Here is a 23,251-nt window from a genome sequence, read left to right as displayed (position 1 = left end):
AAAATGAGATTGGCTGCAGTGAAGAGCAATCAGACGTTCTGCCAGTAATGAAGGAACAGGTTAAGAAAGCCTTAGAGGACATTAAAAGAGGGAAAGCTGCTGAGGAGGATAAGATAACTACACATTTGTTGAAGGACGGAGGGGGTATCATGCTAGAAAAACTGGCCCCCCATACGCAATTTCTGATGATTCGAAAGTACCGGAATCATGGAAGAATGCTAAGATCATCTTTTTTTATAAGAAAGGGGCGCTAAGACTTGAAAAATTACATATCAATCAGATTACTATGTGCTAACTGTATACGTTACGTACAAGGTATTTACTAAAGCAATTGCAAACAGGATCCGGACAACCTTAGACTTTAATCAACCAAATGATCAAGCAGGATTTTGGAAAGGGTACCCTACTATCTATCATATCCAAACCGTCAACAATATCAACCAAGTGATAAAAAATTGCCCAAAATATAAACAGCCCCATACAGCATTCATTGAATACTAGAAATCATTTAGCTCGGTCGAAACCACAGCAGACATTGCGAGATCAGAGTGCAGTTGAGGCATATGTGAAAGCACTACAGTGGCTGCACAGCAACCATTGCTTGCATAAAGGAAGTGATAAAATTCCACTTAAGAAATGTGTTAGGCAAGGAGACACAATCTCTGCAGTGTTTAGAGAGTGCATTCAAAATAATGAAATGGGAGCAGTTAGGCATCAGGGTCAATGGAGAATATCTCAGTAATCTGCGATTTGCTGATGATATTGTATTGTTAAGATCAGGGGAACCACTGCAACTAATGATTAATAATCTAGACAGGAGAAGCAGAAAGGTAGGCCTAAAGATTAATATGCAGAAGAAGGTAATGTTGAACAACAGCCTGGGAGAGGAACAGCAGTCTAAAATAGTTAGCGAAGTACTGGAAGTCGTAGGCAAATGTCAACTTAGGAAAGGACCACAGATCCAGACCACGAAAGGGAAATAACAAGGAGAATAAAATTGGGATGGAGCGCAATTAGAAGGTACTCACACATTATGACTAGCAGCTTACCGGTATCACTCAAGAGGAAAGTGTATAACAGTTATTGCATCCTACCAGTACTATATCCCTATGAGGCTGAAACATGGAAGTTAATGAAAAGGGCTGTACTCATGTTGAGGACAACATAGAGAGCTATGGAATGAAAAATGGTAGGTATGACGTTAAGCATTAGGAAGCGTGCAGAGTGGGTCAGAGAAATTACTTGAGTTACTGACTATCTAGTGGTAATCAAGAAGAAGAAATGGGCATGGGCAAGACATGTAGTGCGAAGAGAGGATAACCAATGGTCGAAACGAGTAACAAATGAGATACCAAGGGAAGGAAAGCATAGCAAGGGACGGCAGAAAATTAGGTGGGTGGATGAGGTTAAGAAGAATGCAGGGGTCAAGTGTATGCAGCTAGCACAGGACCGGATTAATTGGAAGAAAATGGGGAAGGCCTTCGCCCTGCAGTGTGTATAGTCCGGCTGATGATAATAATTTAGGTGCTCTTAAGAGTACTTTTAACTTTGCATATCTTATATTCAAAATATTACTGAAAGTTCATCCAATTCCCTATTACAGTGAAACTGATCTTAGCCCAAACGAGGCTCATCTCCTGGGAAAATTTTCAAGTGCGGCGCAATACACCACCCACGATAAAAAGTGGTCCATTACCAGCATTGCTAGAAGCTAAGTATCGACAGGCAGATTATTACCTGGGGGCGTCTGTGTAAATATTGCCACTTCACGTTCATTGCCACACTTGAGGATGGCATTGCAGAGGTTGTTGAAGCCAGTTTGCATGCAGTCCTTGATGGATTTTTGAAAAACGATGTCAAATTCCATTAGCAACTGAAAGAGTATGAAAATTCCATTATTGCTACAATGTCAAGATCTGGTAAAGAGAAAGGAGCATGTTTCATTCAGTAAGGATCAGTTTGCATTCAAGTCTGCAAAATACATACCGTTGCCTCAAAACAAAGAAAAGGGAATGTTGCAACTGCTTCCAACAGCGACATTCCCTTTAGCTGCTCATGCCTCTCAATAGCTGTAGCACGCAGACGGATTTCCAAGGCATGATCATCACATGTGGCCCTTAAGGCAGTATCCATAAGCCACTCCTTGTGACTAGCTAGTGAAGCGGGTGTCTCTCCATACACAATCAGGTGTCTGTAGTCCTGCAGTGGGATGGTGCAGTATAAATGCTCTCAGCATAAGAAAATAGTTTCAGCAAGTAGAATTAAGCCAATATAGCTGTGCTCAAGCAATGGATGACTAAACCACTAAGTGCCATCATCTAACAATATTCACTTGTTTAGTTTCACATATCTTTAATTAAAGAGGAAAAACATATACAGACACAAGGATGACGTACAAGACTGAGTGCCGCTTACAACTGCTTTATTCGGAGGCAGAGTAAATATGTATAGAGTCATCATACCCACAAAATACACCATCGTGCTGCAGGTATGATACGATGAGATAATGAATGGGTGAAATATAGTTGCTCTCGGTCTTATACAGTGGCATGGATGTGTCACCGATGCACATGCTTCTCTTTCGCTAGCCTTGGTATTTTTACTTAATTTGCTGACGGAATCCTTGCATCAGTAAAACATGGCTCATAGTAGTGTTATAGGCAGGACCTTATATGCTTGAGTAAATTTGGGCCATCTTTTTCTTGCTCAGTATTTCTTTTGTGCCCCCAGATTTGCTCATTCGTGCAGTGACATAGCTGTTTGTCCTATGTAGGAGTGGCCACAGGAGAGAAAGATTTCATATACACCTTTTCGGTGCACTTAATAGATGGTCGCCGATGCTCGATACTACAAACTTTTTCTTCTCCTCTTCTTCAGATGTGACAGCAAAGGCTTCTGAGCTCCCTTGGGGCTTTAAAGACAGCCATGCCTGCTTGCATGCTTCTTTAAACTGTGGGCCAGTTGTTGTACGGAGGGCACCACCGCAGGTCTCACCCCTTCATCTTGAAGAGCATCTATCCCTTGTTCTTACTGCTTTTCTCATTTTCTGTAGGAGCCTTTCCATGACTCTGGCAACAAGCTAATTGGAGAAGCTACCTGAAGACAGCCTAGCAGCTTGGTTTTGAAAACATAACTGCACCTTGTGAGGGCATAATTTTCTGTGGGTGCATTCTAGACAAAGTGAAGCTATCCCCCTTTTTATTAGGTTTGAATAAGCATAGTCATATGACAGAATTCTCCTTTTTTTGCATGCGAAACTTCGTCCATATGACTGCTCATTGCAAGCTAATAAAAATGAGGATTGTATATAATTTGAAAATTAAAACCACAGCAAACACAGGACCGAGAGAGGCGACAACACATATCATTTTGCCTAGAACGCATGCACATGAAATGTGCCCTCACACAATGCAATTAAGTTTTCAAAACCAATCTGCCAGGCTTTCCTCAGGTGGATTCTCTGATTAGCTTGTTGCCAAAGTCATGGAAAGATTCCTACAGAAAATGAGAGAGGCAGTTAGAACAAGGGTCAGATGCTCCTCAAGAGGAGGTGGCAATTGCTGCAGTGATGCCCTACTTACAACAGTTAGCCCACGGTTTGAGGAAGTGCACAAGCAGTCATGCCTGTCTTTTCAGCCCCAAGGAAGTTCAGAAGCCTTTGCTGTCACATCAGAAGAGGAAGAAGAAAAGAGTGCACCAGAAAAAATTAAGCAACCAAAAGGTTGGTATAGTACATCTTTCTCTTCTGTAGCCACTCATACATGGGACATACAGGGCACTGCATGAATGAGCAAACCAGGGAGTATGAAAGAAACTCTGAGCAAGATAAAAAGGGCCGAATTTAATCAATTATATGAGGTCCTGCTAATCACTCTTTTATGAGCCATGTTTTGCTGATGTACGGATTCCATCAGCAAGTAAAAATACCGAAGGTAGCGAAAGAGAAGCATGTGTGTCAGTGACACATCCACGCCACCGTATAGCACCAACAGAAACTATTTCACCTGCTCATTATCATATCGCATCATACCTGCAGCACGATGGTGTTTCTTGTGTGTACGATACGACTATATATTTGTGCATTACTTTGCCTCCAAATAAAGCAATTGTCAGTGACACTCAGTCCTGTATACGTTCCTTATGTCTGTACATTTTGCACCTCTAATGAAAGTTGAGCAATAACCAACTAGTCGAACAAGGCAGTTTTTGTTTCACAAAACTTGAGCATACATCAACTGCACTTGAAACTACAAAAATGACGAGCCACTTGCCATGGAAGTATATAATAACTATGGAATTCTTGTCTGTGCACGTAGATTGCAATCTACGTACTGTCCTACCTGCAGTCTGTGCAGATAAATTGCACAGAAAGGTGGGCATTATATTATGTACATGATAGAGCTCTGTGATTATTTAATCAACTTTTTAAATTTTGCCTTTAGAGGCCAAAATTATGTCAGATATTGAAGGCTGTCAACATAAAAAGTAGAGTCCAGTTTTTAAGTTTGCTTTATTAGAAGTGGTTTGAAATATTTAACACTGAGCATACAAATTTTTTTAGCTGATAAAGTCCACTGTCTGCTATGCACTTTATTAAAACAGCATCACTCTGCTTTTTAGTACAATAAATATCGAGGCTGTTTGTCTAATTTATGCTACAGAAACAGTTAGCATGAATTCTGAAACAATACTACAGACAGCAACACCATTTTAAATAGGTGCAATTGCCAGAAACCAACTTTATGAGCTAAAAAAGGTATTTTTTTTTTTTTTACATATTTCAAAATGCGTTGCCGGTAAAGAAAATTTCAGAGCTGGACTCAGCTTCTATGCTGACAGGCTTCAATTTATTATTATAATGTTTTCTCTTAATGAAAAAGCAAAATGATTGATTACTTAATTTTAACCAATTGTTTAATCACTCAGCTTTATCACATACAACATCCACCTTCCTGTACTGCAGACTGGAGTGACATATCTCTCGCAGGATTTAAAATAATGGCCTCTAACTAGTTAAAAAACACCTAGCATAAGAAAGCACACTCTTGTACTTGCTATGAAATTTTGCTACAGTGCAACAAGGCAGACAAAGGACCCATTTACAGCTTGATTACTGAAACAATGTACCCAATCTTTCCAGCTAGAAACCATGCCTTTCCAGCTAAAAAAAGCTATTCCAGTTGAAATGACACGTATCTTTAGCTGGATTATTGAGTTGGAAATCATGTCCAGCTGGAATGTTCCGATTTCCTTGGAAAATTTACACCTCTAGGCAAGCTGCTGGAATGGGTACGCTTGAGGAAAGTTTACCGAGTGTCCGTTTTCATCTGCGTAAGCATAAGTCTGCCATGTGGAACATAATATTTTCTTTCTCCACTACGAGAACGCTCTGCCACCATTAATTTCCTCTCCAAGATTTGATTTGCAAACAGGAGCAGGACAATTAAGAACTATAGCCTGCTATAAAGGAAAAAAATAAGATCAAAAATCCATATTTGCAATGGCAAACAAAATTTCATCAAAAAGGTAAAAAGCGAAAAACAGCAGTCTTGCATCAGAGTCTATTGAGCAATAACGGATATATATTTTGATTACCAGTATTTAGTTTTTTTGGGTAGCAGCAGTCTTGTTTTCTGTAAATCCACTTTCTGTTGAACCACCGTGTGCTCGTGTTTGTGTGGGCTCTCGGCATGAAATGAAGCTTTCTAGGAACACTGCAGACTACTGTCAGTGAGTTCATGACCATCAACATTCTGAGCAGATGGCCAACCAGGACTCCCACAGGTGACACAGGTGACAATGCCTGCCTTGGATCTGCCCTTCAAGATAGAACTGACCTCGCTATCTCTTGGTCAAAGAAGTACATGCATATACAGGCCATGGCAAAGCAAGCTATGAGGTTATCACAAAGCTACCTGTAGCTCTCACTTCCGTATATATCTTGACGACTGGTAAGGCACCTGTGGAGCAGAAGCTAATGAAAAGTGTGCCGGAAAGCAGCTAACGAGCTTATACACATTTTCATGGTAAATCGCTCTACTGAGTTGTATAAGGTTTTTAGAGTGAATGATCTAAAAATGCATCACAAGACTCCTTGAGAACAGAAATTAGCACTCCTAAGAAATGAGTGTGCCAAAATAGGTCTGCAACTGGTAATGTCATCACCCTCATCTCATAACTTCAAGTGAACCATCATGCTGGTCGCATCACGTCAGCTGTCCTTCTTCACCACTTTTGAGAGCTTTTCACCATGCCGTACTTGCAGTGTTTGGCAATCTTGGATGCAGACAGAAGTTATAAGTAAATCGAAAACTACTGCTGCACCTTCCTATAATTTCACTCAGCCAAAGAAATGGCTGCCTACATGAAAATATTTGCATGAAGGACTGCTGCATCAGAAAAAGCCTTTTATACCACTAGAAGTATAAATATGAATTAAGACTTGCATGCCACATGCAGTGCTACTACAAGCTGCGCTGACTTTCTCAGCCTAAAAATACTTGCTCTGAAGACATCCACATGTCTTCATCAATGGCTCAACTTCACAGGAATTTCTCTTATTACCTTTATGTGCTCTCAACAGGCAAGATATATTACCATCACCTCTGGCGGAAAGCATCCTCCACGACAGCGGAGCTTCCTGGGATTCAAGAAGCTGCCTTCTATATCCTATGCTGAATGAAGCCCTATAGTCACTGAATTAACTTCAGCGACTTCAAAACAGTGCTACAGTATCGGTGAAACCTATTGAAGAAAACTAATCACCAGCCCGTTTCTCTTAACACAGGCTACCTACATCACCAGGCTATTATAGCAGGCCATTTATTACACTTCAGTGGATTACAACTCGCCACGGAATCATAGCGAATGACACTAATTAAGCAGCCCATAGATGTCAGAAGAATTGGAATTACACGCCAATTTAGTTCACGAATGCTGAGGCTTCACAAGTGGTTAAAAGTTTGCTTCTTTTGCTGCCAGTAGTGTCGCTAGGGTCACCCGCACCCGGTGCAGAGGCGTGGCGCCCCCCCCCCCCCCCCTCTGTCCCTGCGTTGCGCCAAACTGAAACTTTCTACCTCCTCTGTCCTCATGGTTCGCTTTCAAATCAAGTTCGCTCTGCATCAGTGCGAGTGAATTGGCATTTTTTTCTTTTCAACACTCATATGCAGCGATCGTGCCCCATGACTGATAATTCAAGAAAACATCACATCAAAAGCATATATTTCCATAAAAGGCAGAAACACTAGCACGTGTAAGTTGTAAGGACATTCACTGAGCAAGCGGCTTAAGACAGGTGATTGCCCAGTACGTATGAGATCATAAGAACAAAGGGGCCTCCTGAACTATGCATTGCATAAGCATTCCATGCACTTCGTGCCTTTCGGCGTTTTTAAAGTGTGAGGCAAATGTGCAACTAGGCCGAGAAGTGAGAAAAGCACAGGATATAAATGAACAAGACAAAAAGTGCTGGAGAGATACAGCCGGCGGTCCTCTCTTGGGAAAAGAGTGCACTGCACATACACCAAAATAGGCGATGCGGCGGCGCGGCTGCCGGCGGCCGTCGTCTAACGCTCCGGCGCGCAGGGGTTTCCAATGGGTATTGGGTTAATGCTGGTGTTTACGGGGCATACACACACATACAGTCTCGGCCATAATAATATGTACGGAGCAAACCTCGGAAGTAAGATATTTGTCACACGTAACCCAGCCAATATTAAGAAGTACCTTACATACATGTAAGCACAAGCTACTGGTGCGCACACATGTGGGCATGAGTAACCACTATATCTTCTCCAAAGAAGGAATGAGAAAATTTCAAACACAAGAAGCGTGCTCCGTAGTATTATGGCCACACCTGTACACAGGCCCGGTGCAATGTTAAAATGGCGTGGAGTCTCTGGCATAAACTTAGGAATGTGTCAAGCATTCTCACAACAGAATAATTCATTCCACGAGAAGATCACACTTGCCAATCAGTGATTCAGCAACACCAATGCGCGCCTTTTCGCGTCTTTACACAATAATTCATTTCGCCCCCCCGCCCCTTCCTCCCTCTCACTGCCCAGCTGCACCCCCCCTGGGCGCTGCACCCGGTGCGGACCGTACCATCCCCTGCTGGACCTCAGCACTATTTTATTTTTATTTTTCATTTAAAAGTACAGATAGTGCTCCTGCACCACACGGGCATTGCTATGACTAAGGAGTGAGTCTGCCAGTACTTTTCTCTTTTCAAAGAAACTAGCAGATATTCAGAATGCTTCAAGAGGTTTGACAATGTTGTCAAAAGCTGACACATCATATCTAGTGCAGTTCAGGTTAAGCTTCGTTATTGCCCAAAATCATCCTTTTATTAATTATCAGGTATAATAAAAGGCTATAGCTGAGTCCCTGACAAAAACGGGCTTCTTAGTACTTCTTAGAACCAGTTGGATTGCATTTTTTATTGCGAATATATTTAAGCACCGCCCTAATATAGCCACTCGAACTGGCAACAATCCTTACATCGGGATCTTTACTATAGTTGTTGGTGATGATATGGCCCTAAAGATGCTGTGTAGTAATTAAATGACTACTTACTAAACAAATCTTCTTGCTTTATGGAAAAAAAAAGAACACTCAAAAGTACCTTCCATCCTTCTTACCATATTTTTGTGCATTTTTTTTATTTATAAGATTTTTTCGCTTACATCGTGTGGAAGTACCTCTTTAGCATCACTACAATGTGGCTACAAATACAACTGAATTTCATTTTGTGTGAAAACCAATGCTTGCAAGAACATGGCACCAATTTCCACTGTTTAATATGCAGCGAGTTGGGCGTGTTGGTTCATATTTTTCAGAAAAATCAGCGCAAAAAAGACTTGGGCAAAGACTTTCTGTCATTTAAGAGGCAATAGAGAAGTGTGCACAACAGTTGAGCGCCCTCATGCTTCGCACTGCACATGCTGGGAACATTCAGCTGTTTTTTCCTTTCCCTACTTCTCGCTACACTTTTACTTTCTTATACCTTTTGACCGAGTCCTCCACCACAGCATCTCTCATAGCCTGAGTCGCTTTGGGACGTTAAGCCCTACATACCAAACCACTCTGGACAGACTGTGCCGCCTTCTCACATTCGTAGCTAGCTTTACTTTTTTTCACTACTCGATGTGTGCTTCGCCTCACAGCTTCAAAGCCCATGTAAAATTGAAATCTTCTCGGAGCTGCCCAGCCTACTTAAGCCATTAAAAAAACAGGCGGTTTTATTTTTTTTTTTAATAAAAATCTGCCTCGTGATCCTAGGTTGCGTGCATGCGGTGATGTCATTTCGTGAAAAGAATATCACCGCAATAGGGACTTTACTGTAGCTGATTTTTCATCAAATATGTCTACTTAAAGGGACAAATGTACAGTCCTACTGTGCCACTGGTTTCTGGTTCTACTGTACCAGAAATTCCTGAGCACATTTTTAGAATTCACATTTGCCAACCAGGAATGTGAAATTTTGATTGCAGAACAAAGTATGAATATTTACAATATTTTGCTAGAGGCAGTGCTATGTTAATGGCGAAATCAGCGCCCGTGTTTCTTGTAGAAACAGCAAATTTCATAAATATTGCATGCCGAGATTTATTAAAGGTGCACATGGTATAGGTTACAAAAATAAAAAAATTGCTTTAGTCCAGGAACTGGTCCTTTCATGGTGTGCTTAAATAAAACTGCCTTGATGTGTCATTATATTTTCTGCTAAATTAGCAACACTAGCCACAAGTCAAACTCAGGACCTCAAGTGCAGTTAGTACAGTTTCTTGGCTAATGAGCTCTTATAGCCAAAAATCATGAGGTAATGCATATTCATTGCCAGAATGATTTACCTATAGTAACATGAAAAAGCTAACACAAATCAGAAATGAGAAAACTGGAATAGACTTACAGACAGGCGACATAGCTTTTTGTTTGGCATGACTGGTCTGCTGCGTTCTCCATCTTTCTGCGATGTGTGGCGACTTTTCTTTTTAATAAGTTCCATTTCTTCTGACACAGTTTCTGCTTGTTTGCGTGTATTTTTGAACTTGTTTCGCAGTGCCTGAACCCAGGAATCCTGTGAAGATAGTATAGGTGCAAAAATAACTAGATAATAAAATGGAGATAGTTATGAGGTAGTTAAGCATATCAGAAGAGGAAGCACCCAAAATTTTCTTCTTGCACTTGCCATAAGATTAATTTGCCATTCACTTCTTTTACTTGGCATCTCTCATTGTCTGAGTCGCTTTGGGGTGTTAAAGCCCACAAATGAACTTGTTTTACCATAAATAAAAGGTAGAGCAGGTTAGCATTGCATGCTGCAATTAAATTTTTCTGTTTGAAGGTGTCAATCTCTTAGTCTATAATCAAGAATCAGTTTTGGAATAACAGGACTCTGCATCAGCAACACAAAAGTTGAAGGTCAGAGTGCTCACCAGGCCACTTCCACACTCAATTCTATCAATGAGATGTGGGTATTTTGCGACGAGGCGCTCTGCCGCCACCCGATACAGATTCCGAGAGGGGTACCTACAACGAAATGAAACAGCAATTCGAAACAGTGACAATTAAGCATAAAAGTGCCTTCAAAGTAGAAAACTAAAATATATGCTAAACTAAAAGAGAACACTGCAAGTAAGCTCATTATCTATAATTGCAGCATTTTTTTTAGTTTCTTTGAAGTTTTACCTCTGAAGGGCAAAAATGCCTTTCCTTGCTTCAAAATCACCCAACAAATATTTCACTTAAATGTGCGCATGGCTTGCATGAGCAGCTTTGTCTCACTCTCTCCTTGGTAAACATACATGAACACAATGCCCCATCCAGTATGTATTCTAAAATAAGGCAGTGTTACCTAATAAGTTGGGAGATTAACTATGGCTAAACTTGAATATGTCTCAAAGCATGTTCTGAAGCAAATTAGAATATGAGGTCAGTATATACCATGCAATTCCAAAGCACTGCTGGAACAGCTTGGTGACTATGAATCGTCGCAGCTGTGGGCTGATAGGAGTTCTTCTCTGGAGCACTGACTCGTAAGGTTCAAAGCTGGGCAGCTTGAACTCTAAATAATCATGCGTTTTCTGAAGTGGCACAGTGTGGTATGACACCACTGGCAATCTGCAATGACAGAAAAGGTCATATAAACAATGCTGTGATCATTACGAAAGGCAGTCAAGACTCAACTCACATGACTTTGGACTGTTCCAAATGTGCACCATCAGTTAATTTTAAAGTGGATTCCAGCAAAAATTATCAAGTCAATATTTATGTTTTCCTGGAAATTTAAGCAATAGTGATTGCAGGCAGTGTGGAGCTGTGCAAGAGGTCACCTGTGTTAAAACAAACATGCTGTGAACAGGGTGTTAACATGGAAACAGCTGAGATAGCTGCCAATGTGGGAGCCATATTAAGTGATTGTGGATATGAAAATGAAAGCGTTCAATTAAATTCTTGCATAAGTGCAAAGGTTATATGAAAATATTGTTAACTGGCATACCCCTGATGATCACCCCATCTGCTTCAATTGTTCCCATGTTGGCCATATCCATCACTGCTGCAACCGCTGGTATGTTGTCCCGCCCATTCTACTATGTCAACCTCAGTGGAGTCTTTGCACTGCACCGTTCCTCGCCTCAACCCGACCCCCCCCCCCCCCCCCTCGCTGATCTTGCTCCAACTGGTCATGTTTCCAGCCAGTTGCTTTCCCCGCAAGCCTGACGTTCCCGCTCTCCTCTTCCTTACTACAATTCTTCACCGTCCATGCCGGCCGCTTCTCAGAAAACTAGCCGATGCAGCTCCCACTTGGTTAACCCTGCCTCTGTTCAGCCTGACCCTGATACGATTCGCGCTATGCATACTTTTCCTATGCCACATTCATCTAGTGACGTTCGAAGTTTTATCAGCTTGTGTTCTTATTTTTCACGCTTCGTCCAGAACTTCGCAGCACTTGCTTGCCCTCTCACCACCCCGCTGAAAAAAGATGCACCTTTCTCTTAGGGCCCGGACCAAGCTGCAGCATTCTCCGAGCTTATATTGCTGCTCTCAACAATCCACCCGTCTTGGCCCATTTTAACCGTTCCGCCCCTACCAAACTCACACTGACACAAGTGGCCACAGCATTGGAGCTATCTTTGCTCAGCAACGCCACGGCCGCACAAGAGTGATTGCGTATATGCCAGCTGCCTATTATCTACAGTGAACAAAATTACTCTAGAGGGCACTTGTTGTGTAGAGGGCATTGCCTGGCACTTGTTTGGGCTATTACGAAATTCTACTCTAATTTGTTTGGGCGACCCTACTGTCATCACAGACCACCATGCCTTGTGCTAGCTTTCTTCAGTCAAAGACCCCACTGGCCGTTTGGAGCGCTGGGCGTTACAGCTGCAAGAATGCACCTTTCTTGTCGTTTACAAGTCTGGTCGGCTTCACCAAGATGCAGACTGCTTGTCCTGCCACCCTGCCGATCCTCCTAGCTCTACGGATTGTGACATTGACGCATGCGTCGTGTCTTTACCGGTTTTTCCCCACATTACCATTAATCACTGCCATTGACATTATGCTACCATTTGTAACATTTGCCTACAACTCTTCTCATCCTTATGCCGCTGGCTACTCTCCCTCTTACCTGCTCTTTCGCCGACACCCTTTACTCCCCTTCAATACATCATTACCCGGTACTGACGCCACCACCAGCACTTACGCTCTTGATGCCATTGCCCACGCTAATGAAGCTCGCCAGATTGCTCGCGACAGGCTCTTTGCCTCCCAAGGCTCCCAGGAATCCCGTTACAAAAGTCGCCACCGCGATATGTACTACGCTTCCGGCTCTCTCATTCTGCTGTTGCTCCGATCCCACTGAGTGGGCTTGTGTGAAAAACTTCTCCCATGCTACACAACTGCCCTTACCTTATCTTGCGCTGTCATCGACATCATATACGAAATCACCTCTCTAAATGAGAAGTTTTATGTACCACTAGCCTCGGACATAGCGCACGTGACACACCTCAAGACGTATCATTCATGCTCTGCTTCGTCCATGAAGAACGCACCGGAACTGTACTTTTACGGAAGGGGTAACGTCAACATGGCATACCATGCTGACATTCAGCAAGTGAAAGATGAAGTCTCTTGGTTGGCTGACGAAGATGACACAGAGTGGGTAGAGTTAAGCGGTGCCCATCGAGCCTGGACTAGTGTTACACGTACTACTCTGTGATTTTCACTCGTAACAATATGCTGCAGTTACTTCTCATGCTGGCCATGCTATAAAATTTGCGACGTAAGCTTTAAAGATGACTCGAACAAATCAAGTACGGATGATACACGCAGAAGACTGCTACAGCTGGACTCATTGTTTCTGTCCCTCACTCAGTAATTCATAAATTTTCTAATTTCACTGACTAGATAAATCACGACTTCCCATGCATAGAATAAGCAGACAACTCTTTGCCAAAATTAAGGGTGAATTTCTAACAGTGGACATAACAGACTGCATTATTTCAACAAGTTGAGAAACTGCCTACCTTTCACTGTCCGGCAGGCTTCCACTTTGGTCGTCAGGAACACTGACAGCGGCACTTTGTGTACTTGCACACTGCATTAAATGAATGATAGTATGAATACAACTGCACTGACAAGAATACGGAACTTATGCAGCACGCTCTTTAGTGGTGTAAAATAGAAGCCACCTCCACTGACAGCACTTTATACATTAATGAATCTATGCATCTACCAGCAAAAAAGCATGAAAATTTGTGTTTGCTTGAAATGAGAATAAGATTGCACATGGTAGAAGCCAATTATGATGACTGTAAAAGGTAACAGACAAGAAACTCAAATGCAAAACAGTTGTCACAGGCTCAACAGAATGAGTCTCCTTGTCTTACAGCTATAGAATTAATTGGCTCACTTTGATGAATGTGAAGCCTAAGTTGATTTCCATGCATGCTGTCGTCGTAATATACCTCTTGACTTGCCCCTGCTGACAGTAGTGGCTCTGTATTCCACTCGAGGCAACACCCTTTGCATTGCCTTCAATAATTTAAAAGATCATGCAGTACCATTATGAAAGTGCTGCTGCAGTCTATCATTGAGATAGTGGCTTTGATCACTGCCACATCTTGGCAGGAATTGCATTAACACCTCTTCTTGGGCTAGTGGGTGCATACTTGAATTGATGAAAAAATTTGATGGGCCTTACAAATCCGCACACAACTCGAGGAACGTGGGCAACCGGCATGGCGTGAGTGTCATCTTTTCGGCTCATGACAAGCTGGGAAAATTGTGCCCCTGAATCTGCAACTCAAGAAAGGGGGGCTGTCGGATAAACCGGCTCTCCATTTACAAAGTATTCTGTTGGTGTGGTCTACACTATTCCCTTAACGTGTGGAAAGCTTTATGTTGGCCAGTCAGACTGCTGTATCAATGGGACCATTCCCAAAATGTGTGAGAAATAAAGGACAAGTATGCAGATTTGGTTGTGCATGCAATCAAGTGCAAGGGATGTGAGGCGAAGTCGAATGAGACGAAGATTCTTAAAAAGAGTAAGAACAAAATGGCACGCGTTAGTTTGGAGGCATTCCACAATAAAAAGTTTGGCAGTGTAGGTGTATCGGCACGCCTTCATTATCTCTTTTTGCCTCTGAATTCAAGTTTTTAGAAGCTGATACCTACTAACCAATATTTTTCTTTTGTTTTTCTGGGCTCATTCCTTGCATCTGCGTTCTTAATGGTTGTCTTTGTTCATCCCTTCTTCTGTTCCACCCTTCTTTCCCCTTGAACTCCAGCTTATATAAGTGCGTCCTGAATTGAATAAAATTTATACGAGTAGTGCCAGTCTGTATTTTTTTTTGTCTGCATGGTTCAGTACAATTAGTTCCCCATTTCAAGTATGGCAGGAACTGGTAAACCAAATTCATGGCTCAGATAGGCACGTACATTGCTGGTCTTACAAGCATCTCTGTGCTTTTTGCGACATGCTTGCATAAATAAATCAATTTGCAAGATAAAAACATGGATTGGATACCTTGGTTACTACTCATTAGAGCCTTCAGATTATGGACCAGCTGGTACACAGAGAGCACAAACTCTGGCAAGGCTTCATTCTGAGCGACTCATGGTTCCTACCTATACACCCTGTAACACAGCTTATACTTCAGTGGCGGATCAGCCACAATCTGAGGAAGAGGGGGAGGGGATGCAATCAGGTGAAATTTTTGCATTTCACATCAAAACTTGCTCCTGTCTTATGTTGATGTGATTCCAAGAGAGCAGCTATCCCTCTTAAATAGTTTGGTACGGGAAGGAGACGCCTTCTTTGGATTTTGGTAGAATTCCTCCTTCAGTTCACCAGCCTTACAAAAATTTTGCAAGTATAAAATGTAAAGGTGAATTCTGAGCAAGACCACCATCAATAGTCTCAGTAAAATACTCACATCTGTTGCCGGCACCACCCTTTTCACCAGCTTCAGTTTTGCCTTATTTGGTACTGCTTGTTGTTCAAGGTCGATGTAGTCATCAAGTTCTTCATCATAGATTTGTATCTGCATTCATTGTAGTCAGTGCATAAACAGCTGATTAGGTCCCCTTTCTACAAAATAATAAAATATTTGTCCTACAGCAATGTAATGCATGTATAGACATCAACAATAAGGATTGAAACTGTAGTGCTCTTTTCAATCTGTTCATGTGGCCTTAATTGTCAGGATATTCAATATATTTACTCGAAAATTCAATGCCAAGCAGTGATGCAATGTAATCATGGACTGGCTGCAGTGCTGCATCCTGTTACAGTGAACCTTCTGACATCATGGTTTCTTTATTGCAACCCCAAAGAGTTAAGTGAATAAATGCATGCACTAAATAATAATTTACAAAACAATCATTAATATTTAATTAATATGATGCATTGCAAAGCATCTCGTTTTTTTTTTTTTTTTTTTTTTTTTATATGGCTCCAGTGGAGATGGTTCAGCCTTATGGCCACAATTAATGACCCAGGTTCGATTCTGTTCAGGTTGTTTTTAAGAGGCGGAATACAAGGTATTTCAAATAATCAGCTGCTTGAAAACAATCAGCTGCACTGAATGAAAATTTATGCATTGTGAAGCTACACTTGTCAAACTTTCGGACAATGGGGACAGAATTATAAGCAGTTATCTCACCCAGATCTACAAACATTTTTAATGTGGCAGCTATAAATTTGTCCTTAAATTCAGTGCAATTTTGTTCAAAGTGAAAGGCACAAGTTCCAAAATTCAGTTTCAAATGTTTTATGAAAGCAACTTCAGTGTTCTAAAGCAGGAGCAAGTCGATTCTGCGTTTGGTTATTGCAAGCTACAGCAGGGGAGCGGCAGGCGCGCGGCAGGGGTGGGGGGGTATGTGGTTTGGTGACCACGAAAATTCTAGCACTGCATACTGCTGTCCCCGGCCTCCATTCAGCCCTTTTTCGTCATTTTTTTTCTCGATCGGCGACGTATATCCCCTCCGAAATATTAGTCTGATTACGCCATAGAGCTAAACAGGGCAATTAAGTAGGCAAACAGTAGTAGTTCCTTTTCGCCTAAAATAAAATAAAAACATTAAAAAATTATCACGTGATTATGAGTTCCCGCGTCGCATGTAAGTGCCCTTGCTAAAGAAAATTGATTGCTCAAAGCCGCAACGAATAAACAAGCGGTGGTACAATGGAGCAGTGGTTCTGCGATAGATGAGTATTCGTGGACCGCGACAACGCTACGGAGACCTTTTCGCAGTTCAAAACGGCGAATCCTGCATAATGATACGTCCGCGCTCATCGCAAAGCGGTTATGACCTTGGTGTAGTTTATTCTTAAAAGCTTTGTGTAGCCGATTTCTTTCGGTCGAGTAACAGCGACACACCACGTGATAATTTGTAAACTTCGCGGGGTTCATTTTCGGCGCGAAAACAACCACCCTGAGAACTACGATAGTTACTGGAGAGAGCGCTGGGATTTGCTGGGGAAGATGGACGAATGGATGAGGAACGTGTTTTGATAACAAAAAAGAGGTTAGAGGATTGGTGGAAAAAGTCAAGAGAATAAAGAGGGGAAAAAAAAGGGAGGGGGGCAGATACAGGCGAATTAGAAGCTAAAAATAGGGAAGAGATAAATATATTTCTTTTAATTTTTTGGCTAGGCGGCGCAAGCTGCCGCCCGATACAAAGGGCAGAGCCACTATCATCCATCATCCATCCATCCAACTTTCAGTGAAACGGCTTATACAAACACATCTTTACTTAACTCTTCTACAGTTTTCAGGAATTTTGAGCTAACTTTAATGATTCCAACGTTCGATAATTCGTATTTGCGAACTAGTACGAAGTAGCTAAGCGAGGACAAAGCAAATGTACAAAACTTTAACGGCGGGAAAGTTCCGACTCGTTCAAACGGGCTTTAATAGTAATGGTAATGTCATAGATGCGATGCAAAGCCACTTACCAAAGTGTCGTCGGTGAAGGCGGCAAATGGTGACAAAGAGCTTAGCAACTCTTCGTAAGAGCCCGTTTCCAGCTGTATTTTCTTCCTCTCCCCTGTCGGGAGCACGACAAGGCAGACAAGTCTGTCTGCCATACCTCGAGTTGTGTATAAACTCTATGCCTCGAGTGGAGATTCGTAGTCGCGCTAATAAACAACACAATGGAAGTGATACGTGCTGACCGCGGTTCAGCCTATACCTCGCTCTAAATGACTGCGCGCCAAAAGTGGCAGACTCTAAAGCGGCGCCGCCTGCTGCCAGGGGAATCTCCATGCGAAATCAAAACTCAAAATCTGAAAACCAACCTAGGTTTGTGAAAAATATCAGTCAGCAAGTTGAGCTTTGAATTGTTTTTCTCACTCTTCTTTTGAATGCCACACACCTTTCAATTAAGAATGTTGCAAATATTTAGTGAAGAAGAGAAAGGCGCTGTAATTGCCGCTTAGAGATTCAGTTCCAGTTTGCAACGGGCAGCGCCATTTAGCGCCTGCCACTAATTTTGGCGTGCAGTGCAGTCATTCAGAATGAGTCCAAGTATAGATGCAATATCTCACTCTCGGTAGAAACTTTTTGATATGGCAGCGCCCAGGGAGCCCAAAATGCACCGAGCGAGAGCGTTTCACCCTGCTCCGAGCGTCGTATTTCGATCGTTGTCGGTACCAGCTGTTGGTATAATAAAACGTACTACATACATTGGACAAAGTCAAGGTCCTCTCCGTTCGGATACACCTCTCTCTCGCATGTCTGTCCTGATCGATATCGTGCACCTCAAGGTTTTGGTTCAGACCCTGGTCGGTCAGATTTGTTCAATTTTATATGAACTAATGTCATTTTTCGAAGCTCCATTCAAGTGAGTTCCCGATAGCCGGTATGTATTATGTTGAAGAGGGGTTTATTACCGGAGTACTGGAAACGGTGACCGGTGGCGAAAGGCGATCGAGTGTCGAAGCACAAGACCGGGTCCGACAAAGGCAGCTTGTGTTAAAAGTGCACGCGACAGCTGATCGGAGAAGAACCCAAAAACCTCCATCGTCAATTGTGTCGGCGCATTGTTACCTTCTTTACAATGTGTCATAGGTTCACCTGCATGTTAACTTGAATGACGTAATTCTGCAACTATAAGTTACACAGAAGCTTTTCTCAAATGGGTGCCCGCGAAGCTATTTTCGGAGGCCCACGCCCACATAAGAATGAAAGGTCGCGCGATCCATGACAAGATATCAGTTTTGCATGTTTAAAAGCCGCGGAGGTTGGATGCAGACTTTTGTTTCTGAAGGCGAAAGAAACGCGAGAGTAGTGTGGGAACAGAACGCTCGCGAGAAAAGGAGGAAGAGAGCGTCTATTTTTTTGAAGCCAGCATCGGTGAAACTCTAGCTCTGCCTGCACTGATGGACGATCTGCAGGACAAGCGAACGGCGCCGGCGCCTGGTGCCGGAACTGCTGCAGCAGTCGATCCCCCCCCCCCCCTCCGTTTCAAGGCGTCCCGTGCACCACTTCCACTGGTCCACAAGTGGTCACCTGCACATCCATGGCTGAAAGCCATTGAGTTTAAAGAAATGCAGCTTTGTCTGGTCGCATGCATGCATGTGATCTATTGCCATCGTGTTTCTCGCATGCAGGCCGCCGGAATTGGTGTATCAAATTTCTCCCCTTCATCCCTGCCATCTAGGCTGTCTGCTTCTGGCCCTATGGGCCTGGGCGCCCCCGCCGTTTGAGGGGGAGGGGCGGGGGGGGGGCTGAGACTGATAACTTTGAGCTGCATAAACAGCTGTTGGACACACCATCGAATGCGGCACGATCTGCGAAAATATGTCCATGCAGTCTAAAACATCACGACGTTCCAACCATTTTTTTTGGGTAGTCACATTGGGTTCGACTGCTCAGAATGCCATATGCAGTGCTAGCTGTTTAGCAAATGCATAAAGTATCCATACTTTTTAGCACACATCTATTCATTGTTAAAAATAATGGTTAGGTATATGTATGCCATCAGTTGGCATGAATTTTTTATGTTGTACCATGGGGAGAAGAAATTTGAAGTAAGCAGTTTAACACATACTTAACTTGTTCATATGAAAAAGAATCTTGTAGTTTGTAATAAGAGAGAAATTACTCATTAACATCCACCAAAGCGCAGCCAAACGGCTACAAAGAGCTTTCACAGAAACTTCGAACTCAAACCCACTTCGAGTTATAGATCAGTTCACTCTCGCCCTGCCATCTGATCTGCAGACCGTCCTGGTTAGCTCTGTTGGTAGAGCGACTGCCCTGGAAAGCCGATGGTCCCGGATTCGATCCCCGAACCAGGACAAATTTTCTTTAACTACGAAGTTTCTGAGAAAGCTGTATAGCTTTCCTTTGTAGCCGTTTGGCTGTGCTTTGGTGGATGTCAATGAGTAATTTCTCTCTTATTACAAATCTACTCCACCTTCGGGGATTTCCCTAAATATTTGACCAATCTTGTAGTTTATCTGTACTTTGCAAAATGTATTGCTCATTTGCAGTGCTTAGCAGCATGTGCTAACAACACAGATCATATATTCACTGTTTTTGTTTCAAGAGCCCCATCTATTTTACTTTTCACACTACTAATACGTTCACATCATCTTTTGTTGTTTGGGGTTTATTACAGTGAAAGGTAGAAAAGTAAAATTACCATATCACTAATGTCTACAAGAAGCTTAAGCACAACTCAATAAAGATATCTCGCAGCCACCACAGATAAAAATTTGTCCTTTTTCTTTCAAGAAGAGACAGATGTGGAGCCAAGATGCAACGTAAACATTGCCAAGAGAGCATGAACTTCAAAGCTAGTTTTTGTTGATGTCGTTCATAATATTTGCATTTTTGCAAGTGCTAGTGTATGCAGTGACTTTTAATTACAAGCACTCAATCTGACGTAGCCGCTTTGAAAACAGATGATCATTTCGTCATTGTGTGTTTAATTATCTCAGATGGAGGTCACCACATACCAGTGCACGCGGTGTCACCAAAGGACCCCTTCTTTACCTGCACTGCTGCGCCATTATTGCACATGGCATGGCACAGAAAGTGACTGGCATTGCAACTTGGAAGGTTGCATGAACACTTACAGACTGTACAGCTCATTTCGGAAGCATGTCAGCCGCCATCATGGACACCTCTTTGCATCGGGGAGCAGCAGTACTGCACCTTCTGATAGCCTAGAGCTCACTCAACCACAAGATGAAAGAGAAGGAGCTTCTACGAGTCGAGCTCATCAGATAGATGACCAGGATGCATCAGGAAGCAGCAGCACTGCACTACCTGACAGCCGACAGCTCACTCAACCACAAGGTGAAAGAGAAGGACCTGCTACTGGGCGAGCTCATCAGATAGATGACCGTGCTGACATTGATGATGCTGGTGCAGCTGACCCAAGTGATCAGTACGTCAAAAGACTATCTTCACTACTGTTGAAGTGGCAAGAAGGTAGACACCTATCTGAAAACGCAGTCAATGAAATAGCCAATGATGTGATTGATTTTACAGCTGAATTTAAAAACACATTGAGCTCAGTCGACACTTCCAAACTAGAAGTACTGAGGACAAAAAGGAGCCGAGAGAACTGTTGGAAAAGCATGTACAACTTTGTAGCTCCCAAAACAATACGTTGTTCAGATGAAGCATCTGAAACCTACGAATATGTGCCAATCATGGAGACTATCAAGGCTATAGCAGGAGTTCACAACTTATTTGAAGAAAGGGAAGCTCAATGCTCAAACTTACTTGAAGATGTTCATGATGGAGCCTACTTTAAACACCACAGTGTATTTAAAAATGCTGGCCATGAAAAGCTATTGGCTCTTCAACTTTACTTTGATGAGTTTGAAGTCTGCAACCCCCTAGGGAGTAAGCGCGGAAAACATAAAGTTCTTTCTGGATATTTGACAGTTCTGAACTCATCACCAAAATTCCGCTCGCAGCTAAGTGAAAAGTATCTAGTTCTTCTCGCAAAAACATCACTTGTGAAGAAATTTGGGCTTCATAAAATCTTCCAGCCTCTCCTTACTGACTTGCAAAAGCTAGAAACAAGTGGGGTAGAGCTAAATGGAGAAATGGTGAAGGGCTCACTTTTATATGTATGTGGTGATAATTTATCAAGTCACCAGATTGGTGGGTTTAGTGAGTGCTTTTCGTCAGGTTCCATTTGTCGGTACTGTATGGCAACTAGAGAGGAGATCAATAACAAATGGCATGAAGAGGAATTTACTTTCCGAACAAGAGAAATGCATGCACGGCATATCGAGCTCATGAAGACTGATCCCAATTTGTCAAAGATATATGGAATCAACAACAAAAGCTGCCTTACTGAACTGAAATCATTTGATGTCACACAAGGCTTTCCCCCTGATGTCATGCATGACATGTATGAAGGTGTAATACCCTTCGTTATGAAACATGTTATTAGTCATCTCATAACCAGCAAAGTAATCACTCTCACTCAGCTAAATGACAAACTGAGATCATTCCCCTTCCAAGGTGCAGACAAAAAATCGAGACTACCTCCTCTCTCAAAAGAAGCAGTGTCTGGGAATGCAACCATGAAAGGTTCAGCCGCTGAGAAACTCTGCTTTTTCCGTTTTTTCTCTCTCATAGTTGGCAGTGAAATTCCAAAAGACAACGCAGCTTATTTGGTGTACCTTGCTCTACGTTCAGTAATTGACATTGTTGTCGCACCAAAAGTATGTATCAGCACAATTGGCTATTTGAAGGCACAGGTTGAGGACTTTTACTGGAAATTTAAGAACACCTTTCCAAGTGTAAGTATAATTCCAAAAATGCACTATCTTGTCCACTACCCAAGACTGCTCTCCGTGCATGGCCCATTGTCCAAGCTTTCATGCATGCGTTTTGAGGCAAAACACCAATTTTTTAAGTCTGCGGCTCGAAATGCACGAAATTTTAAGAACATATGTGGAACGTTGAGCAAGCGACACCAAATGCAGGCAATGTACTCCCTTACTCAGCCACTTGAGTCAATCCAAACTGTTGGCTGCAAAGATGCACAGCCTCATACACTGCCTGACCTCTTAAAGGACAGACTGCAAGATGTAGGTCTAGAAGGCAAGAGCGTTTATTGTGTTACTTCACTGACAATGTCTAGAAGGAAAATTGATGTTGGCTGTGTAGTCCCATTGCTCGTGCCTCAGGATGATCTTCCTCAGTTTGCCCATGTGCAACTGATAGCATTTTGTGAGAGTAAGTTGTTTGCTTTTGCCTGCGTCTTGAACACGAGATGCTTCGATGACCATTTTCACTCTTTTGTTGTTGAAAACACAGACCATAATGTTATAATTGAAGATTTGAAACATCTTGAAGAATTTTTTGAACCTCTTTATTTGTACAAGCAAAGATATGTCATGCCTAGGTATGCTTTCATTAACCAATCAGAGTGATTGTGCTTGATATTTTACCTGTCTCTTAACTTATGCATGGCATTGACTATACAGTACTTGCATGTACAAAGGGTGTTCAAAGAGTAATGCCTCTCATCTTTTTTCTTGAAGGCCATTCATATTCATATCCATATTTATGAAACTCACAAATATTGCAGCCACATATCTGGTGGACCCATGGTAATTTCCAAGGAAATTTGTCAAACTATTCTGCATTCCGAGACCTATCAACAAGCTTATGCATGCCTTTTAGCACTAGCTTCTTCCTTCATGGTACTGACACAAATGATAAAGCCCATCTTCAAAGCAGAATAACAAAAAAAGCGGTTTCCA

The 23,251-nt window shown here is 42.4% G+C and overlaps 1 protein-coding gene across 1 annotated transcript in view; it reads left to right on the top strand.

The window, feature by feature from the left end:
- Nucleotides 1–20,455: 20,455 nt before the first annotated feature.
- The window catches only part of LOC146195818 (uncharacterized), a 95,138-nt gene continuing 92,342 nt past the window's right edge, over nucleotides 20,456–23,251 (top strand). The window contains exon 1 of the mRNA XM_084596871.1: nucleotides 20,456–22,721. Coding sequence (XP_084452997.1) covers nucleotides 20,456–22,721 — 2,266 coding nt within the window. The remainder of the gene's footprint in view (nucleotides 22,722–23,251) is intronic.

Source organism: Amblyomma maculatum, chromosome 3, assembly GCF_055883805.1.
Source record: "Amblyomma maculatum isolate TAMU_Amacu chromosome 3, ASM5588380v1, whole genome shotgun sequence".
NCBI lineage: Eukaryota > Metazoa > Arthropoda > Arachnida > Ixodida > Ixodidae > Amblyomma > Amblyomma maculatum.
The sequence above is the reverse complement of the archived record's forward strand: the minus strand, read 5'-3'. Positions and strand labels throughout refer to the sequence as shown.